Source organism: Mauremys mutica, chromosome 15 (genome assembly GCF_020497125.1).
Source record: "Mauremys mutica isolate MM-2020 ecotype Southern chromosome 15, ASM2049712v1, whole genome shotgun sequence".
NCBI lineage: Eukaryota > Metazoa > Chordata > Testudines > Geoemydidae > Mauremys > Mauremys mutica.
In genome coordinates, this window is record NC_059086.1 from 36,351,603 (window position 1) to 36,374,592 (window position 22,990).

A 22,990-nucleotide genomic window follows, 5' to 3' on the forward strand; every position below is an offset into this window, starting at 1 on the left:
TGTGTGCGTCCTGGGGGCCTCATCCCCCTCTCCCAACCCCCTGCCCCCCATCCCTCTGTGTGCGTCCCGGGGGGCCTCATCCCCCTCCCCCAACTCCCTGCCCCCCATCCCTCTGTGTGCATCCCGGGGGGACTCATCCCCCTCCCCCAACCCCCTGCCCCCCATCCCTCTGTGTGCGTCCCGGGGGGACTCATCCCCCTCCCCCATTCCCCTGCCCCCCATCCCTCTGTGTGCGTCCTGGGGGCCTCATCCCCCTCCCCCAACCCCCTGCCCCCCATCCCTCTGTGTGCGTCCTGGGGGGCCTCATCCCCCTCCCCCAACTCCCTGCCCCCCATCCCTCTGTGTGCGTCCCGGGGGGGGGCTCATCCCCCTCCCCCAACCTCCTGCCCCCCATCCCTCTGTGTGCGTCCCGGGGGGACTCATCCCCCTCCCCCACCCCCCTGCCCCCCATCCCTCTGTGTGCGTCCTGGGGGCCTCATCCCCCTCCCCCACCACCCTGCCCCCCAGACCTCTGGTTGCGTGCTGGGGGCCTCATCCCCCTCCCCCATCCCCCTGCCCCCCATCCCTCTGTGTGCGTCCCGGGGGGCTCATCCCCCTCCCCCAACCCCCTGCCCCCCACCCCTCTTTGTGCGCCGCGGGGGGCTCATCCCCCTCCCCCATTCCCCTGCCCCCCATCCCTCTGTGTGCGTCCTGGGGGGCCTCATCCCCCGCCCCCAACACCCTGCCCCCCATCCCTCTGTGTGCGTCCCGGGGGGCTCATCCCCCTCCCCCATCCCCCTGCCCCCCATCACTCTGTGTGAGTCCTGGGGGGCCTCTTCCCCCTCCCACAACTCCCTGCCCCCCATCCCTCTGTGTGCGTCCCGGGGGGCTCATCCCCCTCCCCCCGTCCCCTGCCCCCCATCCCTCTGTGTGCGTCCCGGGGGGCTCATCCCCCTCCCCCATTCCCCTGCCACCCATCCCTCTGTGTGCGTCCTGGGGGGCCTCATCCCCCTCCCCCAACTCCCAGCCCCCCATCCCTCGGTGTGCGTCCCGGGGGGGGGCTCAGCCCGCTCCCCCAACCCCCTGCCCCCCATCCCTCTGTGTGCCTCCTGGGGGGCCTCATCCCCCTCCCCCATCCCCCTGCCCCCCATCCCTCTGTCTGTGCCCCCCTCCCCAACCCCCCCCCAGCCGCTGGCAGCCCCCCCTCCCCCCGCTCCGTATCCCTGGTCGCCGCGTCGCTCCATTAATTTAACGAAACGATTTTCCTCTCTGGTCCCCCCGCCCGCCCCCCGCTCTCCAGTCCCAATTAGCCGCCTGGGGGCGAGCGCCGGGCGATTGATTCCGGCTTGTCCGCCTGGCGCTGCCTGCCAGCCCCCCCTGCCCGGCCCGGCCCCTCTGCCCCACGCTGGCCTCTCTGGAAATAACCCAGCGTCGGCTGCATTCACCCCCCCCCCAATCAGCCCCCCCAGGATCCGTCCTGGGGCTTCAGCGTTGACAGGCCCTGCAATGCACAGAGAACCCAGGAGTCCTGGCTCCCGGCCCCCACCCCCCGCTCTAACCACTAGACTCCACTCCCCTCCCAGAGCCAGGGGGAGAACCCAGGAGTCCTGCTCCCAGCCCCCCTGCTCTAACCACTAGCCCCCACTCCCCTCCCAGAGCCGGGGGATAAACAGGTTTCGGGGGGACGAGGGTTTTCCCGGGGCTGGGCCACCTGAGCTGGGGCCCTTCTGACATGGGCCTGGGGGCGGGGGGCGTCTCATGGGGTCCCACGATCCCCAGGGCCCCGCTGCCCTCCCCCCCACGGGGTACTGCGGCCCCCCAGAGTGGGCGCAATATGGGGACGGTTGCCTCTGGGCCCGCGTCCTGCAGGGTGGCCCCCCTCCCAGCTGGGATATGCCGCCCAGCCCCCCTTTCCCCGCCAGCTCGTTAGGGTGCCGGCTAACGAGTCTGGCGCTAATGAGCCCTGGAGAGCGAGACACCCCCCGGAACCACCCACTCGCCATCGACAGCCGGCCGGGCTGGCAGTGAATCACGGGCAGGGGCCAGGGGCTTCGTTAGCGACGCCATCTAACGAGGCCTTCGAGCGGGGGAGGGGCGGGCAATTAGGAGCTGCAGGCCAAGGGGTCCGTCCGTCCCATCGACTCTGAGCTCCCAGGCCCCCCGGGCATCAGATTTGGGGGTCCCAGGGGCCCCCCGCCGGCTCATTAACACCTCAGTCAGCACACGGGGTTAGGGACCCCCCCCCGGCTCAGCAGCGGTGCCATCGATCCGCGCCCCCGACACCCCCGCCAGCCGCCCAGGCCTGCGTCACGCCGGGAGCGGGGAGGGGGGCTGGGGGGGGCTGGCGGACGGGTATAAATCGCCCCGGGGAGCTGGGGCCAGGGAGACGGGGGGTTGCTGGGCCGTGCGCCGCTTCGGGGATCACAGGTAACCTGCGGGGGGCGCTGTGGGACCAGGGGGCTGGGTTGGGGGGCTGAGCTCAGCCTGGGGGGTGCCGCTGGGCTGGGGGAGGTGCTGGTACCAGCCGAGCCAGGCAAGGTGGGGGCTGGGAGCGGAGGAGGAGATCTTGGGCTCGGCTGGCTGGGGAGAGGTTGGGGGGGGCAGGATCTGTCTGTGTCCGGGGGGCTCTGACCCTCTTTCCATCCCTCCAGGGCCGGAGATGGACGCCCCGCCCGGCGCTGGGAGAGGTCTGGTCCCCGTCACCTTCCTCCTGGGCTGCTCCTTGCTCCTGTGCTCTGGGGCGCGGCTCCCCCCATCGTATCCCCCCAACAGGTACAGCCCCCCCCCCAGCCACCAGACCCCACCCCTGCTGCCAGAGCTGGGGAGAGAACCCAGGAGTCCTGGCTCCCAGCCCCCCTGCTCTGACCACCAGACCCCACTGCCCTCCCAGAGCCAGGGAGAGAACCCAGGAGTCCTGACTCCCAGCCCCCCTGCTCTAAGCACTAGACCCCACTCCCCTCCCAGAGCTAGGGTGAGAACCCAGGAGTCCGGGGCTCTCTCGCTCTCTCTCTCTCCCCCTAGGCTGTGGACGCGGGATGCCCCACAGGACCCCGCCGACCCCGCCGGACGCCCCCCGGCTTGGGACCTGCAGCTGCCGTCCGTCAGCCTGCAGGACTGGAGCCGCCGGATGCTGTCCGGAGAGGGGCGAAGCAGGAAGTCCCGCCTTTGGAGCCGGCCAAGCCAGGAAGTCCCGCCTGCGGAGCTGGCCCCAGGCTGGGGCGGGAAGAGGAGCATCGTGGTGGCGGACGACGCGGCTTTCCGGGAGCGGAGCAAGATGCTGACGGCCATGGAGCGCCAGAAATGGCTCAACTCCTACATGCAGAAACTGCTGGTGGTGAACCCCGACTGAGGGGGGGGGCGCGTCCGTGTGTCCCGCCCTCCGGGGGCCGCGCGCCCCCAATAAAGGGTCTTTGCTTTCCGTCTGCTGACTCAGACCCCGAAGCCAGGAGCCGGTGTCTTCATTGGGGGGGATGGAGGGAAGGGGTGGGGTGGAAGGAGGGGGCTGTGGGGCTGGCTGACATAGCTGGGGGTGGGGGGATGTGAGGGGTGGGGGCATGGAGGGCTGGGGGGCTCTGTGTGGGGCTGGCTGACATATCTGGGGCTGGGTCCCACTGGATTCCATCCCACTCGACGCCCCCCCCCCCCCGGTGCTGAATCCCGGGGACCCCTGGATGGAAACACTCGGAATCAACGACCCGAACCGGGGGGACCCTGCCTGGGTTCCCGGCCTGCCCCCCGGGGCCGAGCCTGGCTCAAAGGCTGGGGGGGCGCTGGGCTCCCAGGGGCTGGATTGGGGGGCGCTGGGCGGGGGGGGGGGGGGCTGGGCCCTGACGGTGGCTGCCCTGCACGTCCCGTGTCAGCAACGGGAACGAACGTTGGGTCGGGGTTTGTGGGTGAGAAGCTCCCCCCCCCGACCATCCCCCTCCTGCGGACACAGACGGACGGACGCCCTGTCACGGACTCACGGGTCGTGCCCACTCGTGGCCCCGTGCGGTCCGTGGGGGGCGGGTGCCCCCTTCAGTGCGACAGCCCTTCTCGGGGGGCCGCTCTCCCCCGGGGTCCGGCCCCTCCACCTCCTGGAGCCGCCCCTCCCTGAGCCTCAGCGCGTCTGTCTCTGCCGTGGGCCCCTCAGGGAGTCCCCTCGCTCGGACCCCCGGGGCCTCCACCCCCCCGAAGGGGCCGATGCCCCCCCGCCCCCCACCCTGCTCTCTCGCCCGGAGCGACTCAGCCAGCGTAACACAGGAGGGTTATTGAGCGTTGAACCCAGCGCAGGAAACTCTCCAGCCTCAGGCCTGGCCCCCCTCAGCCCAGCACGTCCCAGTCCCCCTGCAGCCAGGGGGGCTCTGCCCCCCCCCTCCAGCCCCGAGCCCCCCTGCTCCCAGCTGGGCATCTGAGACCCCCGGCCCCAAGCCCCACTCTGTCCATTGTCTTCTCTCCAGGGAAACAGGGTCACCTGGGCTCCTCCCCTCTCCCGTCCTCTGGCCCCTCTGGCTGGTCCCGGCTGGTCAGGTCACCGGGGTCCCGTCCCCGCAGCCCATTGTCCTCCCCCCGGCCAGAACCGGCTGCGACTCCTGAGCCGGGTCTCCGGGTCACCAGGGCACCAGTCGCTGGGGTCTCCATCCTCCAGGCCAGCGGCCGGGGTCCCGCGTTCCCTCTGCGGCCCTCTGTGCCCACAAACTCCCTCCCCCCTCCCCTCGTTACCCCGTAACACCCGGGGACACTGAGTCCCACCCCCTCCGCATGCAACCCACTGGGAAAATGAAGGAAACAACAAGAAACCCCCCCCCCACTTCATCACACACAGGCAGGCACAGACAAACGGACGCACACGCAGCCAGGCGGACACAGGCAGACGGACACACAGACGGACACACCCACACACCGACACATGCCGAGCTCCCCCCACCGCCCCGTCCCTGGGCAGCGGGTGTGTCCGTCTTGTCCCCCCTCCAGCTGCCTCCCTGGGGAGCAGCCCCACTTCAGGTTGTCGGGGGGGGGTGTTACTGATCCCCCCCCACATGCCCCCCTGCGCAGCCGGACGGGCCCCACGCCGCGGCCCCCGCTGGGCACACAGAGCCGGGGCTGGGGGGGTGACGGGAGTGTGACGAACTAGGAATGTTCTTAATGTTTGCTCTGAATACGGTGTTGGTGCCTCAGTGTCCCCTCTGCGGCTCTTAGTATCTAGGTGGTGGATCAGGGGGTGTGGTTGCTGCAGAGGAAGGGGCCAGTGCACCTAAATGCCTGACGCTCTGTCTCCTGGCAACTAATGGCCTGGGCCCCCCCTCTGCAAAGGTGCCAACTGAAGGTGTGGGAGACAAAGAGGTCAGGTGACCTCCTGGCCCGGGGAAGGAGCTGAGCAGAGAGGAGGGGCTGGAGGGGGTGTCAGTCTGGGGCTGGCTGGGGACGAGGCGTGAAGGGCAGACGTGGGGGTCTGGCTCACTGCCCCCCAGAATGGACCCGGCCGAGGGGTCCGGTTCGCTGTACCTACAAGCTCTGTGTTAGACCCTGTTCCTGCCATCGAATAAACCTCTGTGTTACTGGCTGGCTGAGAGTCACGTCTGACTGCGGAGTGGGGGGGCAGGACCCTGTGGCTTCCCCAGGACCCGGCCTGGGCGACTCGCTGGGGGAAGCGCATGGAGGGGCAGAGGATGCTGAATGCTCCAAGGAGAGACCCAGGAGGTGAAGCCGTGGGAGCTTCTTGCCCTGGAGACAGTCTGCTCCGAGGGGAGGAGGCTCCCAGAGTCCTGCCTGGCTTGGTGGGGAGCAGCTCCAGAGCAGCGCCCGGGGGCTCCGTGACAGGGCCCTGCAGAGAGACGCAGATGCCGGGTGCGGGGGGGGGGCACAGGGATAGCGAGAGAGAGAGATGGTGCGGGGCGGGGGGGGCTCCCCGGCCAGACACCAGCCTAACGAGCCACAGGCTAATTGCTCGTTTGCTGCTGCTCCTCGCAGGCTGGTCATTAGCTGAGGAGCAATTTCCAGCCCCCGGAGTGACCCCAGGATCAGAGCAAGTTACCGCGAGCGTGGCTGGCTGGGGGAGGGGGCCGGGAATGGGGCGAGAGGCCTGTCCCCTCTGGGGGGCACCGGCTCCCATCCGGCCCCAGGGCGGGGGCCCCTCTCTGCCCCCCTGCTGACCACCGCGCTCTGCCCAGCCCCCCAGACAATATGTGGGGCAGGTGAGCTGTTGTCCTGGCGATTTCCCATAATAGTCTGTGCATGCCTCAGTTTCCCTATGAGCTGCCTGGTTAGCCAGCGGTGGGGGAGACGGTTGTTCACTCTTTGCAGTGACCCCGAGCCCCAGGTGTGACTGAGCTAACGCCCGCGGGTGCCCCCTGGGCAGGGAGCCGGGCGGGGGCGACCAGCTGGAGGACGAGGGGCCGGGGGGGGTTGCTCCGTGTGGGGCTGGTGGGGGGAGCTGGGGGCACTGGCACTAAGGGGTCGGGGGGCTCTGGGCTCGGGTCCGACCTAGCCGGGCTTGGCTGTAATTTCTGTCCTCGGCACTAACCCAGGACTCTCCACGCTGCACCCAGACCCCCAACAACCCCCCCACGGCCGATTCACTCCCGAGCCTGGAGCTGGGGGGCTTGGCTCCCTCTGCCTCTGGGGCCCATCCTGTGGCACTCGCTGTGGGGGGCTCCTGGCCTGACCCCGGTGGGTGGGGCTGCAGGCTCCAAGGGGGGGTTCCAGGGGGCGGGAAGCCGAGGGGCTCACCCCAGTGAGAGCGACCCCCAGGGGGCTGCCAACCCACAGATTCCTGCTGCATCACTCCTAAGCTTCTTGCAGGGCCGGGGAGAGAACCCAGGAGTCCTGGCACCCAGCACCCCCCCTGCTCTAACCACTGGACCCCACTCCCCTCCCAGACCCGGGGAGAGAACCCAGGCGTCCTGGCTCCCAGCCCCAGCCCAAGCACCACACAGAAATATCGAGCAGTGAAATATTTATTGGCTGGTTGCTTAGGGCGATTCCCCCCCCCCCCCCGAGACAGGGGGCTGGGGCTGGGGAGGGCCTGATCCCCCAGGATCCCTGCAGGATTTGGGGGTCCCCGGCCCCGTCTGTGCCCTCCGCTGTGGGCCGCCGGCGGTCCCAGCCGCCGCGCTCGGGGAGCGTCGGGTCGACATCCAGCTCCAGGACGTGTCGCAGGGAGGCGCTGGCTGCAGCTGTGTCAAGTGCCCCGTACTGCAGAGGGGGAGTCTCCCGGGGGTCCGCAGCCCCGTCACTTGTCCCCCATGCAGCATGATGACGAGAGCGTTCCAGGGGGCCGTGGGAGGGGAAACTGAGGCAATGAGTGATGGAGAAGGGACGTACCCCCAAGGGCACATGGGGAAGCAGTCACAGAGCCAGGGAGAGAACCCAGGAGTCCGGGCTCCCAGCCCCCCCCTGCTCTAACCACTAGCCCCCACTCCCCCGCCACTATCACACTCAGGGCAGGCAGTGGAATGGGGTACCCGGGGGCGACTCCCCTTTGCTTGGCCAGGGGGCTGGTGGCGGCAGAATGGGAGGGGGAGGCGCCTGTGTGGGAGGCCAGAAGACGGGGGGGGGGGTCCCAGGTCGGGGGAGGGCTGAGTGTGTCCGCACCAGGGCAGGGGGCGCTGCTCTGGGGCGTGCGCCCGTCACCGTGAGGGGGGGCTCCTGGCACAGGCAGCTCGGCGGGGGGCCGGGGGGCTAGGGCTGCCCAGCGGCATCGGGGAGGGGCAGACGATCCAGGGCCCCCAGCTCTGCAGGAGGGAAGGAGACAGAGACCCCTTGATTAGCTCCATGGGCAAGCCCTCGCCCCCACCCCGGGGACGGTGTGAGAACCCCGGCGTCCTGGGTCCCAGCCCCTCCCTCCCCCCGTTCTAACCACTAGACCCCACTCCCCTCCCAGAGCCAGAGAGAGAACCCAGGAGTCCTGGCTCCCAGCCCCCCACCCCCAACCCACTCCCTGGCTCTAACCACTAGACCCCACTCCCCTCCCAGAACCAGAGAGAGAACCCAGGAGTCCTGGCTCCCAGCCCCCCACCCCCAACCCACTCCCTGGCTCTAACCACTAGACCCCACTCCCCTCCCAGAACCAGAGAGAGAACCCAGGAGTCCAGGCTCCCAGCCCCCCTGCTCTGACCACTAGACCCCACTCCCCTCGCCGAGCAGAGAACCCAGGAGTCTTGGCTCCCAGCTGTAACCACTAGATCTCACTCCCCTCCCAGAGCCAGGGAGAGAACCCAGGAGTCCTGGCTCCCAGCCCCCCCCTGCCTTTACCCACTACCCCCCTCGCCCGCCCCGGGTCCGGCCCTGGCACTCACCTGGGAGACACAGGGAGGAGAGGAAATCCAGCAAAGTCTGGAGGCCGCGCTCAGCCGGGGGGCGCAGGGGGGCACCTGGAGGAGAGAGGGGGCGGGTGAGTGGGGTGCAGAGTGGGGCCCTGAGGGGGGCGGGGGCCAGGGACTCACCATCGAACTCCACCTCCAGCTGCACCGGCTCCTCCGCGGCCTCCCGCTTCCCGGCTAAGGCCCCCTTCTCCATCAGCGGGCGGTGGGCGTCTGCGAGAGAGAGGGTGAGGGGGGGGCTGCGGGCCCGGACGCCTGGGTTCTATCCCAGCTGGGGAGGGAGGGTCTCGTGCTTAGAGCAGGGGTTACTGGGAACCAGGACTCCTGGGTTCTCTCCCGGCAGGGGGGCAGCACAGCAGGGAGGGGGAGCCAGGATGCCTGGGTTCTCTCCCGGGGCGGGGGGGCGGCATTGTGGCAGGGGAGCCAGGATGCTTGGGTGGGGAGTGCCAGGACGCCTGGGTTCTCTCCCTGGGGGGAGGGGATGCCTGGACACCTCGGGGGGGGGGGTAGCCAGGACACCTGGGTTCTCTCCGGGGGGGAGGGGGAGCCAGGACGCCTGGGTTCTCTCCCGGGGGGGGGGGAGGGGGAGCCAGGACGCCTGGGTTCTCTCCCGGGGGGGGAGGGGGAGCCAGGACACCTGGGTTCTCTCCGGGGGGGGAGGGGATGCCAGGACACCTCGGGGGGGGGGGGTAGCCAGGACACCTGGGTTCTCTCCGGGGGGGAGGGGGAGCCAGGACGCCTGGGTTCTCTCCGGGCGGCGGGGGGTACTCACGGGGGCCCAGCAGGTAGCCTGCACTGTTCAGGGTCCAGCCACGTTTGTCTTTGAGCTGCAGGAAAAAAACCCCATTAACCGAGTAGCTTCGCCCCCCCCCCCCCCCCGCTCGCGCACTGGGACAGCTCAGGACCCCAGCAGAGGCCTGGTGGGGATCGTACCATTCAGGGGGCCCGGTGGGGATGGAGGAGACAGACCGGGAGGGGGCACTGGGGGAGGGGGTGGCAGGAGGAGGGGCTGGGGGGGCCTCTCACCGTCAGAGGGATCCCAGCACATTCGCCCAGCAGCCCCCACAGGGCCAGAGAGATGCAGAGCACAGCAGGGGTCCCCATCTGTGAAAGAGAGAGAGAGAACCCAGGAGTCCGGGCTCCCAGCCCCCTCCCCTCCCGGAGCTGGGGAGAGAACCCAGGAGTCCGGGCTCCCAGCCCCCTCCCCTCCCCGAGCTGGGATAGAACCCAGGCGTCCGGGCTCCCTCTATCTCTGCCCCCCAAATGCTGTTCATCACACACACGCCTGGTTTTACCCTCAGCCCAATGCACCATGGGATATTTCTGCCCCCCCCCGGGCAAAAAAAACCCTCCCATCCCATTGACCCAGCCCGGGGCTCCCCCCAACTCTGCTGGTGCCCCTCACTCCCGACCTGCAGCCCCCTGCTAGCCCAGCCCTGGGCTCCCCAGCCCTGCCGGTGCCCCTCACTCCCGACCTGCAGCCCCCTGCTAGCCCAGCCCTGCCCCCCCAGCCCTGCTGGTGCCCCTCACTCCCGACCCGCAGCCCTGGCATTGGCAGGGCCCGATTCTGGGGGGCTGGGGGAATCTCACCTCAAATTCTGCCCCGCTCTGGTTGCAGCCGGGGGCTCAGGCACTGGATTTATACAGGGCAGGGGCTGGGGGGGGGGGCAGATGGGTGCGTCATGCCGGGGGGGTGTAGCTAATCGCCCCCCACGGATTCGAGGGGGGGGCTGGTTCATTTATGTTGCCTCTAATTTCTCTTTTCCACTTAGTCAGAAAATGGGCCTGAAAATTGGTGTAATTAGCTCTAAGTGACTCCAGCACATGGGGGGGGGCAGGAGTGGGGAACTGGGGGGATTCTAGGGGCAGGGGGGCTCAAGGGGAAATCGGCGGGGGCAGCCGGACGCCTGGGTTCTATTCCAGGCACTACCTGCATTGATTGGTTTTATCTGGGGGGCTGAGCTAGGGCGACCAGGCAGCAAGTGTGAAACATCAGGACGGGGGTGGGGGGTAATAGGAGCCTAGATAAGAAAAAGACCCAAAATTGGGACTGTCCCTGTAAACTGGGGACACCTGGGCACCCGAGGCTGGGCACGTCTCGCCGTGCCTCAGTTTCCCCATTACTGAGCCTGGTCCTGACCCGTGGTCTAGGGGGACCAGACGTCCTGATTTTATAGGGACAGTCCCGATTTTTGGGTCTTTTTCTTATCTAGGCTCCTATTACCCCCCACCCCTGTCCTGATTTTTCATATTTGCTGTCTGGTCGCCTGGGTCCCATCCCGCTTTAACCACTGACTGGACCCGACTCCCCTCCCTGAGTCAGGGAGTCCTGCCCAGGAGTCCTGGCTCCCCCCGGGCATTGGCAGATGGTCCTTTATTCTCATTAGAGAGGCTGGGTAAGAGCCTCAGGCCTTGTCCCCATCAGCACAATTAGAGCATCCGTGTGAATCCTGGCCAAGAGCCCAGGGCACCGACTGAGTGCGTCACCGGGCTCACCAGTGACTTCAGGGGCTCGCAGACACATCTGGAGGGCGGGGGGGGCAATCAGGGGGCTGCGGTTCAGGAGTGAGGGGCACCGGCAGAGCTGGGGGGAGCCCAGGACTGGGCTAGCAGGGGGCTGAGGGTCGGGAGTGAGGGGCACCGGTAAGGCCGGGCTAGCAGGGGCTGCGGGTCGGGAGTGAGGGGCACCGGCAGGGCTGGGGGGAGCCCAGGGCTGGGCTGGCAGGGGCTGCAGGTCGGGAGTGAGGGGCACCGGCAGGGCTGGGGGGAGCCCAGGGCCGGGCTAGCAGGGGCTGAGGGTCGGGAGTGAGGGGCACCGGTAAGGCCGGGCTAGCAGGGGCTGCGGGTCGGGAGTGAGGGGCACCGGCAGGGCTGGGGGGAGCCCAGGGCTGGGCTGGCAGGGGCTGCAGGTCGGGAGTGAGGGGCACCGGCAGGGCTGGGGGGAGCCCAGGGCCGGGCTAGCAGGGGGCTGAGGGTCGGGAGTGAGGGGCACCGGTAAGGCCGGGCTAGCAGGGGGCTGCGGGTCGGGAGTGAGGGGCACCGGCAGGGCTGGGGGGAGCCCAGGGCTGGGCTAGCAGGGGCTGCGGGTCGGGAGTGAGGGGCACCGGCAGGGCTGGGGGGAGCCCAGGGCCGGGCTAGCAGGGGCTGAGGGTCAGGAGTGAGGGGCACCGGCAGAGCTGTTGGGGAGCCCAGGGCCGGGCTGGCAGGGGTTGCGGGTCGGGAGTGAGGGGCACCGGCAGGGCTGGGGGGAGCCCAGGGCTGGGCTGGCAGGGGTTGCGGGTCGGGAGTGAGGGGCACCTGCAGAGCTGAGGGCGGGGCCCCGCTAGGGGGCGCTGGCTGCCCCCTCGCAGTCGCTCAACCCCCGCCTCCCTCTCTATGGTGCCCCCAGCGCTGATTGGCTGCTGCGTGGCGTGGGGGGAGGGGCGGCGCTGCCATTGGCTGCCGGGGGAGGTGTCCGGCGCGAGGCCTGTCCCGTGCTGGGCCCGGGAGCGGCTGCAGGGCGGGGCTGGAGGGGGAGGGGCAGCGAGCTCCTGAGCCGGCTGCAGGTGAGGCGGGGTCTGGCTCAGGCGTGGGAGAGCCGGTGGGTTTGCGTGCGGGTGGGGTGGTGCATGGGGGGAGGGGGTGCACCGGGCCTGGGGCGGTGCATGGGGGGAGGGGGTGCATTGGTGTCCGGGGTGGGAGGGGAGGAGATGCATAAGGGTGAGGCGGTGCATTGGGGGCTGGGATGGGGCTGGGGGGGGGCTGTGTTGCATTGCAGTGGAAGTTCCCTGGGGGTGCATAGAGTGGGGAAGCTTTCAGTGTTGGGGGTGGGGTGTAGGAATTGGGACCTGGGGAGGGGTGGCATGGGGGTGTAAGAGAGGGGTGGTGGGGGGCATATGGGGGTGTAGGCGAGCGGCAGCATGGGGTGTAGGGTATGGGGGGTGGGAGGGGCAGATTGGGGGGTGTAGGGGAGGGGCAGTATGGGGGTGTAGGGGAAGGGTGGGGGGCATGAGGGGTTTTGGGGTGGGGCAGATTGAGGGTGTAGGAGGAGCGGCATGGGGGTATGGAGTGTGGGGGGATTGGGGTGGGGCAGATTGGGGTGTAGGGGAGGAGTGGCATGGGGGGTTTGGGGTGTAGCAGCAGGGAGGGAGGATCTGCCTTGGGGTGCGTTAAAGGGGAGTGGGCAGAGGGGAGGTGGCTGCACTGAAGTGCGGGGTGCGGTGGGGATGGGGGAGGGAGCTGGGGAGGGGGAGAGGACAGCTGGGGGGGTGGGGCTGGGTGGGGAGCAGCTGCTGTGGTGAAGGGTTGAGTTTGGGGGTGAGGCCATTGGCAGCAGGAGGAGGGCTAGGCTGGGGTTTGGTATTGGGGGGCAGGGCTAGGCTGGGGTTTGGTATTGGGGGGCAGGGCTAGGCTGGGGTTCGGTATCGGGGGCCGCAGGGGATTGCCGGGCTAGTACTAAGCACCGGGCTAGTGGCAGAGGCGTGAACCCAGGCGTCCTGGCTCCCCGTTCTAACGCTGTGGCTGGTTCCAGGGCCAGCTTCGAGCGATGAGCCAGGCCGGGACCCCCGGGGGGGCCGTTTGATCCCCGGCCGCCATGACCGAGTACAAGCTGGTGGTGGTGGGGGCTGGCGGCGTCGGCAAGAGCGCGCTCACCATCCAGCTCATCCAGAACCACTTCGTGGACGAGTACGACCCCACCATAGAGGTGAGACCCCTGCCCAGCCCCCGAGGGGCCCCCGCGCGCCCCCGCCCCCGTGTGCCTGCCCCGCCCCCGAGGGACCCCGCCTGTCTGGCGCTGGGGCACTCCCAGCCTGTCTCGTCCCCTCCCAGGACTCGTACCGGAAGCAGGTGGTGATCGACGGCGAGACGTGCCTGCTGGACATCCTGGACACGGCCGGGCAGGAGGAGTACAGCGCCATGCGCGACCAGTACATGCGCACGGGCGAGGGCTTCCTCTGTGTCTTCGCCATCAACAACGCAAAGTCCTTCGAGGATGTGCACCACTACAGGTCAGCGGGGTCCCTTCCCCAGCCCGGGGCAGCATGTGGGTAGGTTGGGATAACGGGGGGCTGGGGGGCACCGGTGGGGCAGGGCTGTGGGGGAGCCCAGACTGGGATAATGTGGGGACCGTGGGTTGGGGCTGAGGGGCACCAGCAGGGGTGGGATAAAGAGGGGGATGTGGGTTGAGATCGAGGGGCACCAGCAGAGCTGGGGGGAGCCCGGAGCTGGGATAATGGGGGGCTGTGTGTTGGGGAACCAGCTTGCCTGGTTGTAGATGATGCTGTCCCCCGTTTTGTGGCAGCGCCTTGGGTTGCTGATTCAGACCCAACTGGCACCAGTGAGCGTTGGCTCCGGCTCTGTATTTAGACCAGAGCGGCAGCCGCCTCTAGTCGACAGACCCTCAGGAGCCCGGGCACCATCCGGCCTGGCAGCGATGCCCCCAACCGAAGCCGCAGGACTGGGGGCGGGGGGGTCGCTCTTCTCTCAGCCCCCAGCTCCGATGGCCCCTTTCCTTCGGCCCCAGGGAGCAGATCAGCAGGGTGAAGGACTCGGACGACGTCCCCATGGTCTTAGTCGGTAACAAGTGCGACCTGCCCTCTCGGACGGTGGACACCAAACAGGCTCAGGAGCTGGCGAAGAGCTACGGGATCCCTTTCATTGAGACCTCGGCCAAAACCAGGCAGGTGCGTGGGGGACCCTGCCGGCGCTGGGGATGCAAAGTGACCCCAGCCTGTTTCCTTGGCCCCAGAGCTGGCTGGAGAATGATTTTTCTTTTTTTTTTTTTTTAAATAAGTGGAAAATACAAAATCTTCCGACTGGGGAAGGCTGCTACCCATGTTCTCCTTGCTAGGCTGGGTCCCCTGGGTGGCCTCCATCTCCCAAAACGCCGAGCTCGATTCCAGAAGTGACTGGCGACTTCTGGCTAGTCTTGTTCTAGCGCCTTTTGGGAGGGATGTTAAACATCTCGTGCGCCAGTGCTAGGAGGAGATCGAGCATTTGGGGGTAGATGCCAGCGTCCGCGTTCTGCAGCGTTTTGGCACGTTTGTCATCCACGCTAGGGCTCCTTAACGCTGCGCCAGCCGTGCTTTCGGGCGGGGTCTTTGTCTAAACCCCCCTTTAGCTGGGTGTGTTTCTCTTCTCGCCCGTTCTGCTCTCGTCACGCCAGGGAGTGGAGGACGCTTTCTACACGCTGGTGCGGGAGATCCGGAAACACAAGGAGAAGGTCAGCAACGGACGCAAGAAGAAATGCTCCAAGAAGAAGTGCGTGATCCTCTGAGGGCCAGACTGGCGCGGGAGCGGCGAGGAGCCTTCCGCCCCCGCGCCCTTCCCCTCCTGAGCCCCTTTGGTGTGTAAACTCCAGCCGCGCAGCGTCCAGCAACATCCTGATGCTTGGTTGGCTTTGGAGCAGCTGGGAGGAGAAGGCAGCAGAGACTAGGATGTGACTCTCTTTTGGTTTCGTGGTTCCATTCGTCCCTGAGGCTCCAACTGAAAACAAGTTTCAAAACTGCACCGATCTACCCTACCCCCTGACGTCGGCCCGGAGACGCCCTTCGGTTTGCTGGCAGTTTTTCGCAGGAGAAGGAAACATCCCCTGAAACGACTGAAGACAGAAGCGCGGGCAGCAAAATCCCATCAGCTGAGGGGTTGTAATTCCTCCCTGTCCGATCAAACACCAGGCTGTGGTAACACAGATGCTAGCGCGGTTGAAGCTCTGGTCCCGTTAGCAGCTCTCCGGTTTGCTCTGCAGTTGGAGAGCAGGTCTTCACCGGGACAGGAACGGCTGTACCACCTGTGGGTGCGATGGAGGGAGAGGGTAACTTGCTCCCCAGAGAAATAAGAGCGTCCAGGCCGAGTGCAGTTTGCAACAGCGGGAGGCTTTGGAAGTCCTGGTGCCAGGTTCTGGGGATGGTGATGGCCCCACTCCATTGGCGTACCTGGTGGGTGGGGAGCCAGGGACCACGGTGGGGTTTGGGTCCCTCAGAGCAGAGACGGAAGAAGGTCAGTAGCTGTGTTTTGAGGGGAGTGATAGATTGGGGTTACCCTCTGTTCCTCTCCTGCTGTTTTGGCTGTTCCTGGGAAGTTTTTGGATTGGGAAGGATCCGGCGGCTCGTGGAAATGGGTCAGCTGTGTATGGGTGCTCTGTTTCTGCCCCACCCCCCCCCCCGAAAGGCATTTCTCCCCCAATGCGCTGTGCAGAGAATGGGAGCTGCAAATAAACCAGTGAAGAAGTTAACCCAGCCACACGCCTGCCCAGTCGGTCTGCGGTTCCCAATCCCTGCGTCTCGGGCTGGGAAATCGTAGTTGATGTTGACGGGGAGCTGCCGCAGCCTGGCTTGATTTCGGTGGGAGGGCGGATCCCACGTAGACAGACCCCAAGTCCACAGTTCTGTTGCTTCTCCACAAATGCTCCAGGTCCCAGGGTGGCTGAGTCTTAAACGTGTCAGTCTCTGCTTGCTGCGCCCGAGCCTGGGGGACCAGGGTGGGATGCACCAGGGCATGTGCTGGGGTGGGAGCTGAGCGCTAGACCCAGGGCTCGGGGGTGAGGGAGAAACCCCGAGTGCTGACAGCTGGGATCTTTCCTGCTCTTCAGGCCAGGCCTCACCCAAGGGCTCTGCGGCTCTGGAGCTCTGGCTGCAGGAGTTTAAAGCCACCTTTTGTGATCTCTGGAGCCGGGACCTGCCTGGGCCCCACTGTCAATAAAGCAGCCCCAGATCTGCCCTAACTTATTCCCCGTGGCCCTGAGGAGTAGCCACAGTACCCTGCCCCCCATGGGCCCTGGGGGTAGAGAATCGCGCGGCCCAGTGCCCCCAATTTGCCCCCTCAACAGCCTGCGGGGCAGAGAATCGCCACGGGCCAGGACATTCCAGCCACAGCCTGCTCAGCCAAGCCCCTGCTGTGCCCCACGGACAGGGAATAGACACCATGCAGGGAACCCTGGCCACACCCCTGCCCTGTCCCCAATGCCAGGGGCTGGCAGCAATGCCCGTAGGCCGCTCGGAGCTGCCAGAGCACCGCAGAAGGGACCTCAGGTGACTGGGAACAAGGGGACCCACAGGGCCATGACGGCTCAGGCTGACCCTGCACTGAAGCTACACTCCTGGGTCATCGGCCCAAACTGTCTTTATTTGCCTTCAAGTCAGAGCTGCTCCCAGCAGCTTAAAAGGTCCTTTCCGGGCCCCCAACGAGCCGCGTTCCCGTGTGTGGGTGGGAAGGGGTCACACAGGTGGGGGCCTGAGGTACCGCAGCTGGAGGTGCGGCCACCCCAGCCCTGTGGCCATGGTGCAGCTGGGCAGCACCAGATAGCACAGCGCTGGCAGCAGGAGCAGCGTCGCAAGCAGGGCCAGCAGCAGGCGGCTGGGGAGGAGCTGGGGCTGGGGCTGGGGCTGATGCAGAAGGAATATCCGGCCCGAGCGAAACCTGCACAAAGAAACATGCTGCTCTTACAAAGGAGCGATGCTGCGGCTCTCCCCCTCCCATCCAGAGAGCACCAGAGGTGCCCCCGCCTCAGTCCCTCAGAAAGAAAGCTCGCCCCAAGATAACGTGGGGGGTTGAAGGCTCTTGCTCCTAGACGTCCCATCCCCCCAACTCTGATCTGTGCACGGGGGCTGCAGCAGAGAGGAATTAACACCAGTGTTGGCAAACTCCCCTCTGCACGCACCGTTCAGAGTTCTCCGTTAACCCCGGGCGGATTTTTTTGATTTCACTTTAGACCAGGCTTATTTCCCTTTAGCTTAAATCCTTCAGGAAGCGGTTTAAGCTGACGTGAAAGGAGAGCGTCCACCCTGCGGTTTGCAGCCGTCTAAACAGAGTGAAATTCGCTCCGTTAGGCAACCTGGTGCCACTTGCTCCTGGGCGAGCCCTGAGCCTTGTCCAGTTCCCTTTGCATCTGGATTCCTACGTTGCAAGGTCAGCACGGCCCTGTGATCCACTCTGAGCGCCTGTGGCCGGCTGCCGGAAGGACCACCCTGCCTTAACTGCTGTCTGAAACAGACCGGGCCTGGGAGCGACAGAGCCAGGCTTGAGTTACCAGTGGCCAGGGATGGAGAACTGGCCCCAGCCCTGGGACGTTGGCCCGATGATTAATTCCCCTCATTGTTAAATTTTGTGCCTTATTTCCCGGCTGGGTTTGTGTAGCCTCAGGTTCCAGCCGCTGGATCGTGTTAGACCTTTGTCTGCTAGACTGAAGAGCCTGTGACGTCGGTAGTGACAGTGTGTGATCCAGTCACCCCTTAACCATCTCCGGGAGCTAAATAGACGTGGCTCCTGGAGCCGTTTTCCAATCCTCTAACCATTCTGGGGGCTCCTCTCTTAACCTCTCCAATTTTCCACATCCTCGAGTTGCGGACGCCAGAACTGGGCACAGGATTCCAGCAGGGGCAGACACTGAAGGAACGTAACCTACTTGTTCCTGAGGTTCCTGCTGTTTATACATCCCAGTGCTGAGTGTGATACAGCAGGAAAACCATTCTAGACTCACCCACGCATCCTCTGGGACACCCTTGACGCTGGCCGGACAGAGCTCTTCGGTGGGAGAGTGGCACTGTGTAGGCACAGTGCTGTGGGGTGGAGGACTGGGATTAGACCGAACTCTGCAGGGGGCTACTCACCAGGGGGCTAAGGTTTCAAGCCAGCAGTTGTGCAGCTGCTTCTGTTTGACAGGGGACAGCTGGTTCTGCACGGGGACGAGTGCACCTTGCTGCAGGCCTCCCGCGGGGCTCCTGGAACAGAGAAGCCAAGCTTTGAATCTCGGTGCATCGTCGTGATGAGGGATATTGAACAAGGCCTTTGGCTGGGCACTGTGGCTACGTGCTCCAGACACACGGTACGTCTACACGGCGATAAAACACCCGTGGCTCTGGCTCAGCTGACTCAGGCTTGCGGGGGGCTCAGGCTGGGGTGCTGTAAAGGGTTCAGGCCCAGGCTGGAGCCTGGACTCTGAGACATTCCCCCTCGTGGGGGTCTCAGAGGCTGAATACGCTCTGGTTTTATAGGCCCAAACCCTGTGAGCCCAAGTCAGCTGACCCAGGCCAGCCACGGGTCTTTAATTGCAGCAGGGAGATACCCAGGCAGGGCCGCTCACCTGCTCAGAAGCTGAGCCAGTCCCAGAGCCGTTAGGAATAGTGCGAATTGCTCGGTGAGATCCTGCCCGGCAGGACAGCTAAGATCATTCTAGACACAGGCTGCACGCTGTGCTCTGGCCCATGGGGGAATGGCAAACACCCCCATTTCTAAGGATGCGATTGGGCTTTCGCTGGAGTCGGTGGGAGCAGGAGAGCAACAGACCTGATCAGAGGCTTAGAAACGTGACCTCTGGGGAAAGGCTGAAGGAACTGGGCAGTTTAGTTTAGAGAAGGCTGAGGGGGGAATAAGTCGTCTTCCATTACGGATGAGGTGGTTCCAAGGACAGCGATCGGTTCTCCATGCCCACCGAGGGTAAGACAAGAGGGAACCGGAATTGTTTGCAGTGAGTGCCAGTTGGGCTGGACATTAGGAAAAGCTTTCTAGCTTTCAGCAAGGGAACGGGTGACCAAGGGAGGCTGTGGAAACCCCTTTTAAGAGCAGCTTGGACAAACACCTCTCAGGGACGATCTAGGTTTACTGGGTCTGTCCTCAGTGTGGGGGGGTGGAGTAGATGACCTCTGGACGTCCCTTCTGTGGCTCTCAGCCAGATCCCCAGCTGGTGGAAATGATCTTAGCTACCGGGAAGTCAGCAGAGCTCCGCGTGCCAGCTGCAAGGCTGTTCCACCCGCTTGGGGGTGTAACCGGACCCCTGTAACGGCTCTCCGCCACCGTTAAAATGCCAGCTTGCGGCTTCAGCAGCTTTGGGTCACCCGCAGGCTTACCTCTCCGCTGGGCTGGACAATAGAGCGTCTGCGGGCCCGGCCTCCAGACAGATGGGCTTTGCTGCCTGCGAGAAACAATCAGACACAATGGGGAGTGAACGGGCTATTGTTCCAGAGCTGTCCCCACCCTGCACAGCAGAGCTTAGCTGCCCTACCTCAGGCTGTGCTGAGAGACAGAACTGCCCTGGCAGCAGGATGGGTTTTACAGTAGGGGGCTTGTCAGATTATCCCAGCAGGGAGCTGGGGTCTCTTCTCTGCTGGCTCCGGAGGGTTGCCAGGAGGCCCACTGCTTTCACCTAGCGCATAATTTGCTCGTGATCTAGTGGAAGCTGGGCAGGTTTTCCAGGGGTTGAACATTTAGACAGATAAGAATATCTTGGATAATAAGAATTGTAAAAAACTGATCAGGCGTTTTAGCTGAGCACCTTGCTAATGGTTTTAGCCTCACAACCCCCTAGGAGGGAGGGAGAGGCTGTTATCCCCCATTTACAGCTGAGGCACATGCGAAGAGGGGTCGAGCAGGGATTCAAACCCATGTTGCCAAATGCCTAAGTGAGGGCCCAAACCATGGGACCATTTGCCTTGTCTGGTTTAGCAGGGATGTAAACCCTCATGGTTCAGAGACTGCGTTTAAACAATGTGGGGTAGGATGTCCCGTAACTGTAGGGTGCTGGCTCGGTCGGTCACTGGTCTGATCCAGCCTGGCAATTCTCCTACGTTCCTAAAACGGGGCATGAAAGCTGGCAGGTGGTAGGCAAAGTTGGCATTTCAATTGGCTGAGGACTCTAGCGCAGAGGTGAGCAAACTATGGCCCACAGGCCACATCCGGCCTGCGGGACCATCCTGCCTGGCCCCTGAGCTCCCAGCCAGAGAGGCTAGCCCCCGGCCCCTCCCCTGCAGTCCTCCCTCCCCCGCAGCCTCCGCTCACTGGGCAGTGCGGTGGCGTGGCTGGCTCGCCGGGCGGCCTGGCTACCAGTCCTGCTGCTCTGAGCAGCATGGTAAGGGGGCAGGGAGAGGGGGGGTAGATAAGGGGCAGGAGGTCCTGGGGGGCAGTCAGGGAGCAGGGGAGTTGGATAGGGGGTGGGGTCCCGGGAGGGGACAAGTAGCGGGGGGGTTGGATGGGTGGGGTGGTTCTGAGGGGGGCAGTCAGGGGGCAGGGGCCAGGCTGTTTGGGGAGGCACAGCCTTCCCTACCCAGCCCTCCATACAGTTTCAGAACCCCCATGTGGCCCTCAGGCCAAAAAGTTTGCCCCCCCCTGCTCTAGCGAGCCGGGCAAAAAGCAGAGGGATCTGTGCTGCACCAGTGGCTCATCTAAAAGGCTTGTTCTGCTGCCAATCTCCGAGCACAAGTCCTGTCTCTCTGGGAGGTCTGGCAGCCTTGTGCCCATTTTATGGACCGTGACATAAGCACAGAAATGGCTTGCACCTAACAGCACACTGCACGGCCCGGTCTGCACTACTGGCACAGCTGTGTCGGTCAGGGGTGTGCCAAAACCACACCCTGCCCTACTTCGCTACGCTGACAAACCCCCCAGTGTAGAGACAGTGACGCCCACGTGGGAGTGCGACAGTTGGACAGCTGGTGTTCCTACTCCAGCGGAGCGCCTCCTTCTATGGTGGGCATAGGCTGTGCGGTGTAGGCCAATAGCGAACCCAGGAGTCCTGAGGAGTCCTGCTCCAGTCAGACTGCTTGGGGGTGTCCAGCTGGAGGAGCAATGGACCCTTAAGGAACTGGATTGTAAAAGTGAGACCCAGGGCATGGCCAGTCGGTAACCCTGGCATTCGCTCTTATGGGGAAGTAAGATTTTTGCTGCAATCCATTCCCCATTGGTCCGACAAGACCGCAGCGGCAGTGGCCGGCCTCATGGTGGGGGCTGTTCAGATAAACAGGTCCCTTATGGGAAATCGTGAGGCAGACACATAAATATCCCTGTGGGTTTTTCATTCCCTTTTCCCTAGCAGAAAACAATTGTCTTTAAAAGGAACCTCTTCCCATGCAGGGCCCCCGTGTGCTGACAAGAACCTCTTAGCAGGAAAGGGGTAATTAGCCAGCACAATGGAGGAGATTAGCCCATTAAGAGAGAGATGTTCATTTGTCTAAGTGGGGGAGGAGGGGGGAACAGTGAGAGAGGAAAGAAAGGGTAAAGTTCAGAATGGCCTGATCTCACCACCGCCCCCGGCCCACTTGTCTCCGCTCGTTGCACAATTCACCTGCAGCCACAGGAAGCGTTGTGCACTAGTGTAAATGACTGCACAAGGGGCAAGGCAGTGGTGAGCTCGGCTCTTTCTAGTCGTCTCTGCTGGTGCTAGCGCAGCTGCAGCTCCTCCGGGCCGGGGAAGGCCTATTGAAGACGCAACTCCTGCTGCTGCTGGCATCCTTAAGGCTATGGCCTAGATGCTCAAAGGCACAGGCACTGATTCTGTGGGTGCTCCGGGGCTGGAGCACCCATGGGGAAAAGCAGCTCCCTGCCCCGCTCACCTCCGCCTCCTCCCCTGAGCGTGCCACCTGCCAGCTTTTCCCCCTAGCTCCCAGCGCTTGTGCCGCTAAATAGCTGTTTCGCGCGGCTGGGAGGGAGGGGGAACGCGGAGCACTTGGGAAAGAGCGGGGGCCGGGATGGGGATTTGGGCAAGGGATCCAATAGGGGCAGGGAGAGGGTGGAGATTTTGGGGAAGGGTTTGGAATGGGGGCGGGGCAGGGAAAGGGTGGAGTCGGGGCGGGTCGCGAGCACCTATGGGCGCCGGGGAAAGTTGGCACCTACGCTCAAAGGTATTTAGGGGCCTAACCCCCACAGTTAGGTGGCTAAATAACCTTTGAGGATCTGGGCCCTTGTTTTAAAAGACGTCAGTCAGATGAGCTTGTACCAGTGCAGACCTTGTACAAAACACCCAAGTGCAGGCTGGTCTTCCAGTCTTGACCTCCCGTGGAAGCCAGCCCCAGCCACGGGACTGCCCTGAACTAACTCCGGGGGGGGCTTTGAGCTGGTCTTTAAGAAAAACTGCCCCAGGGATGGAGAATCCCCCACAGGCCTGGGCCAATCGTTCCCATGGGTAACTCCCCTCACTGGTAAAAGCTGGCGCCTTGTTGCCAGTCTGAATTTCTCTAGTTTCACCGTCCGGCCTTTGGATCATGGGACTGGCAGGGCGCCCCCCTGCGGCTTGCCGCCCCGGGCACGCGCTTGGAGCGCTGGTGCCTGGAGCCACCGCTGTCCATTAGCAAATTTATGTTCCCCATGCGGGTACCTACAGACTGATCGAGTCGCTCTCCGCTTTATCAACATCCTTCTTGACTTGGTCTCTCTGGGACTCACTTTCCCTATCTGTAAAATGGGGATAATCCCGTCCTTTCTCGACCTGGGCTGTTCCGATTCTAAGCTCTTCAGGGCAAGGGCTGTCTCTTGCTGTGTGCATGTGCAGCACCCAGTCAATGAGGCCCTGACTGCAGCTGGCTGCCACCGTAACGGTCCCTACAAGTGTTACACCCCTTGCTCAGTCGTGTGTTTAATATTTCTTTCCAAGAAGGAGGGAGAGCAACCAGCTCCAAGAATGCAAATGATCTCCAGAACCCTATTATGCAAATGGCTGGTGCTCTCCACGGGGCGGTTACTCGCTAATGGCCCCTGGCTGGGTGTTCATTGTCAGCGCCAGCCTTCAGCACCATCAATTTCCCTACTGCTGGCGCCACTTTGTAACCGAGCACCGATTGGAGTTGGGGGATGAAATCTTATAGGCCTTGGCGGGCCGCGGGGAGGAGAGTAAATCTCAGCTTCTCTGCTGTTCCGGGTGCTGGCTGGGGTGCCGCATGTGCAAATAAGGCTGGTTCTGCAGCTGGCACAGCTGACACCCTCGCAGGATCTGGCCGGAGCATGGAGCCACTCGCGCCTGAGCCTGA

At 64.7% G+C, this 22,990-nt stretch overlaps 3 protein-coding genes across 6 annotated transcripts in view; 1 reads left to right on the forward strand and 2 right to left on the reverse strand.

Annotated features, from left to right (window-relative positions):
* Positions 1-6,949: 6,949 nt before the first annotated feature.
* Positions 6,950-10,239, reverse strand: LOC123349916 (galanin peptides-like). Its single transcript, XM_044988206.1, has 6 exons — positions 9,870-10,239; positions 9,306-9,383; positions 9,052-9,106; positions 8,403-8,492; positions 8,256-8,330; positions 6,950-7,691 (listed from the first exon to the last, which is right to left on the reverse strand). The coding sequence occupies exons 2-6, from the start codon at positions 9,381-9,383 to the stop codon at positions 7,639-7,641; spliced, it is 351 nt and encodes a 116-aa protein (XP_044844141.1). The 5' UTR covers positions 9,870-10,239; the 3' UTR covers positions 6,950-7,638.
* A 1,456-nt stretch (positions 10,240-11,695) lies between these two features.
* On the forward strand, positions 11,696-15,497 carry LOC123349915 (GTPase HRas-like). Of its 3 annotated transcripts, none has more exons than XM_044988203.1 (5): positions 11,696-11,824; positions 12,790-12,963; positions 13,089-13,267; positions 13,783-13,942; positions 14,425-15,497. In XM_044988203.1, exons 2-5 carry the CDS (start codon positions 12,853-12,855, stop codon positions 14,533-14,535), a joined length of 561 nt encoding a protein of 186 aa, XP_044844138.1. In that variant the 5' UTR covers positions 11,696-11,824; positions 12,790-12,852; the 3' UTR covers positions 14,536-15,497. The 3 variants fall into 3 exon arrangements, with proteins under 3 accessions (XP_044844138.1, XP_044844140.1, XP_044844139.1); XM_044988205.1 differs by having other exon boundaries at positions 13,783-13,938; XM_044988204.1 differs by having other exon boundaries at positions 11,809-11,859.
* An 873-nt stretch (positions 15,498-16,370) lies between these two features.
* Positions 16,371-22,990, reverse strand: part of KASH5 (KASH domain containing 5) — a 31,227-nt gene continuing 24,607 nt past the window's right edge. For both annotated transcript variants that reach the window (XM_044988198.1, XM_044988197.1), the window contains exons 18-20: positions 19,103-19,167; positions 17,867-17,977; positions 16,371-16,676 (exon numbers count right to left, since the gene is read on the reverse strand). In XM_044988198.1, coding sequence (XP_044844133.1) covers positions 16,475-16,676; positions 17,867-17,977; positions 19,103-19,167 — 378 coding nt within the window. In that variant the 3' untranslated portion in view covers positions 16,371-16,474. The remainder of the gene's footprint in view (positions 16,677-17,866; positions 17,978-19,102; positions 19,168-22,990) is intronic.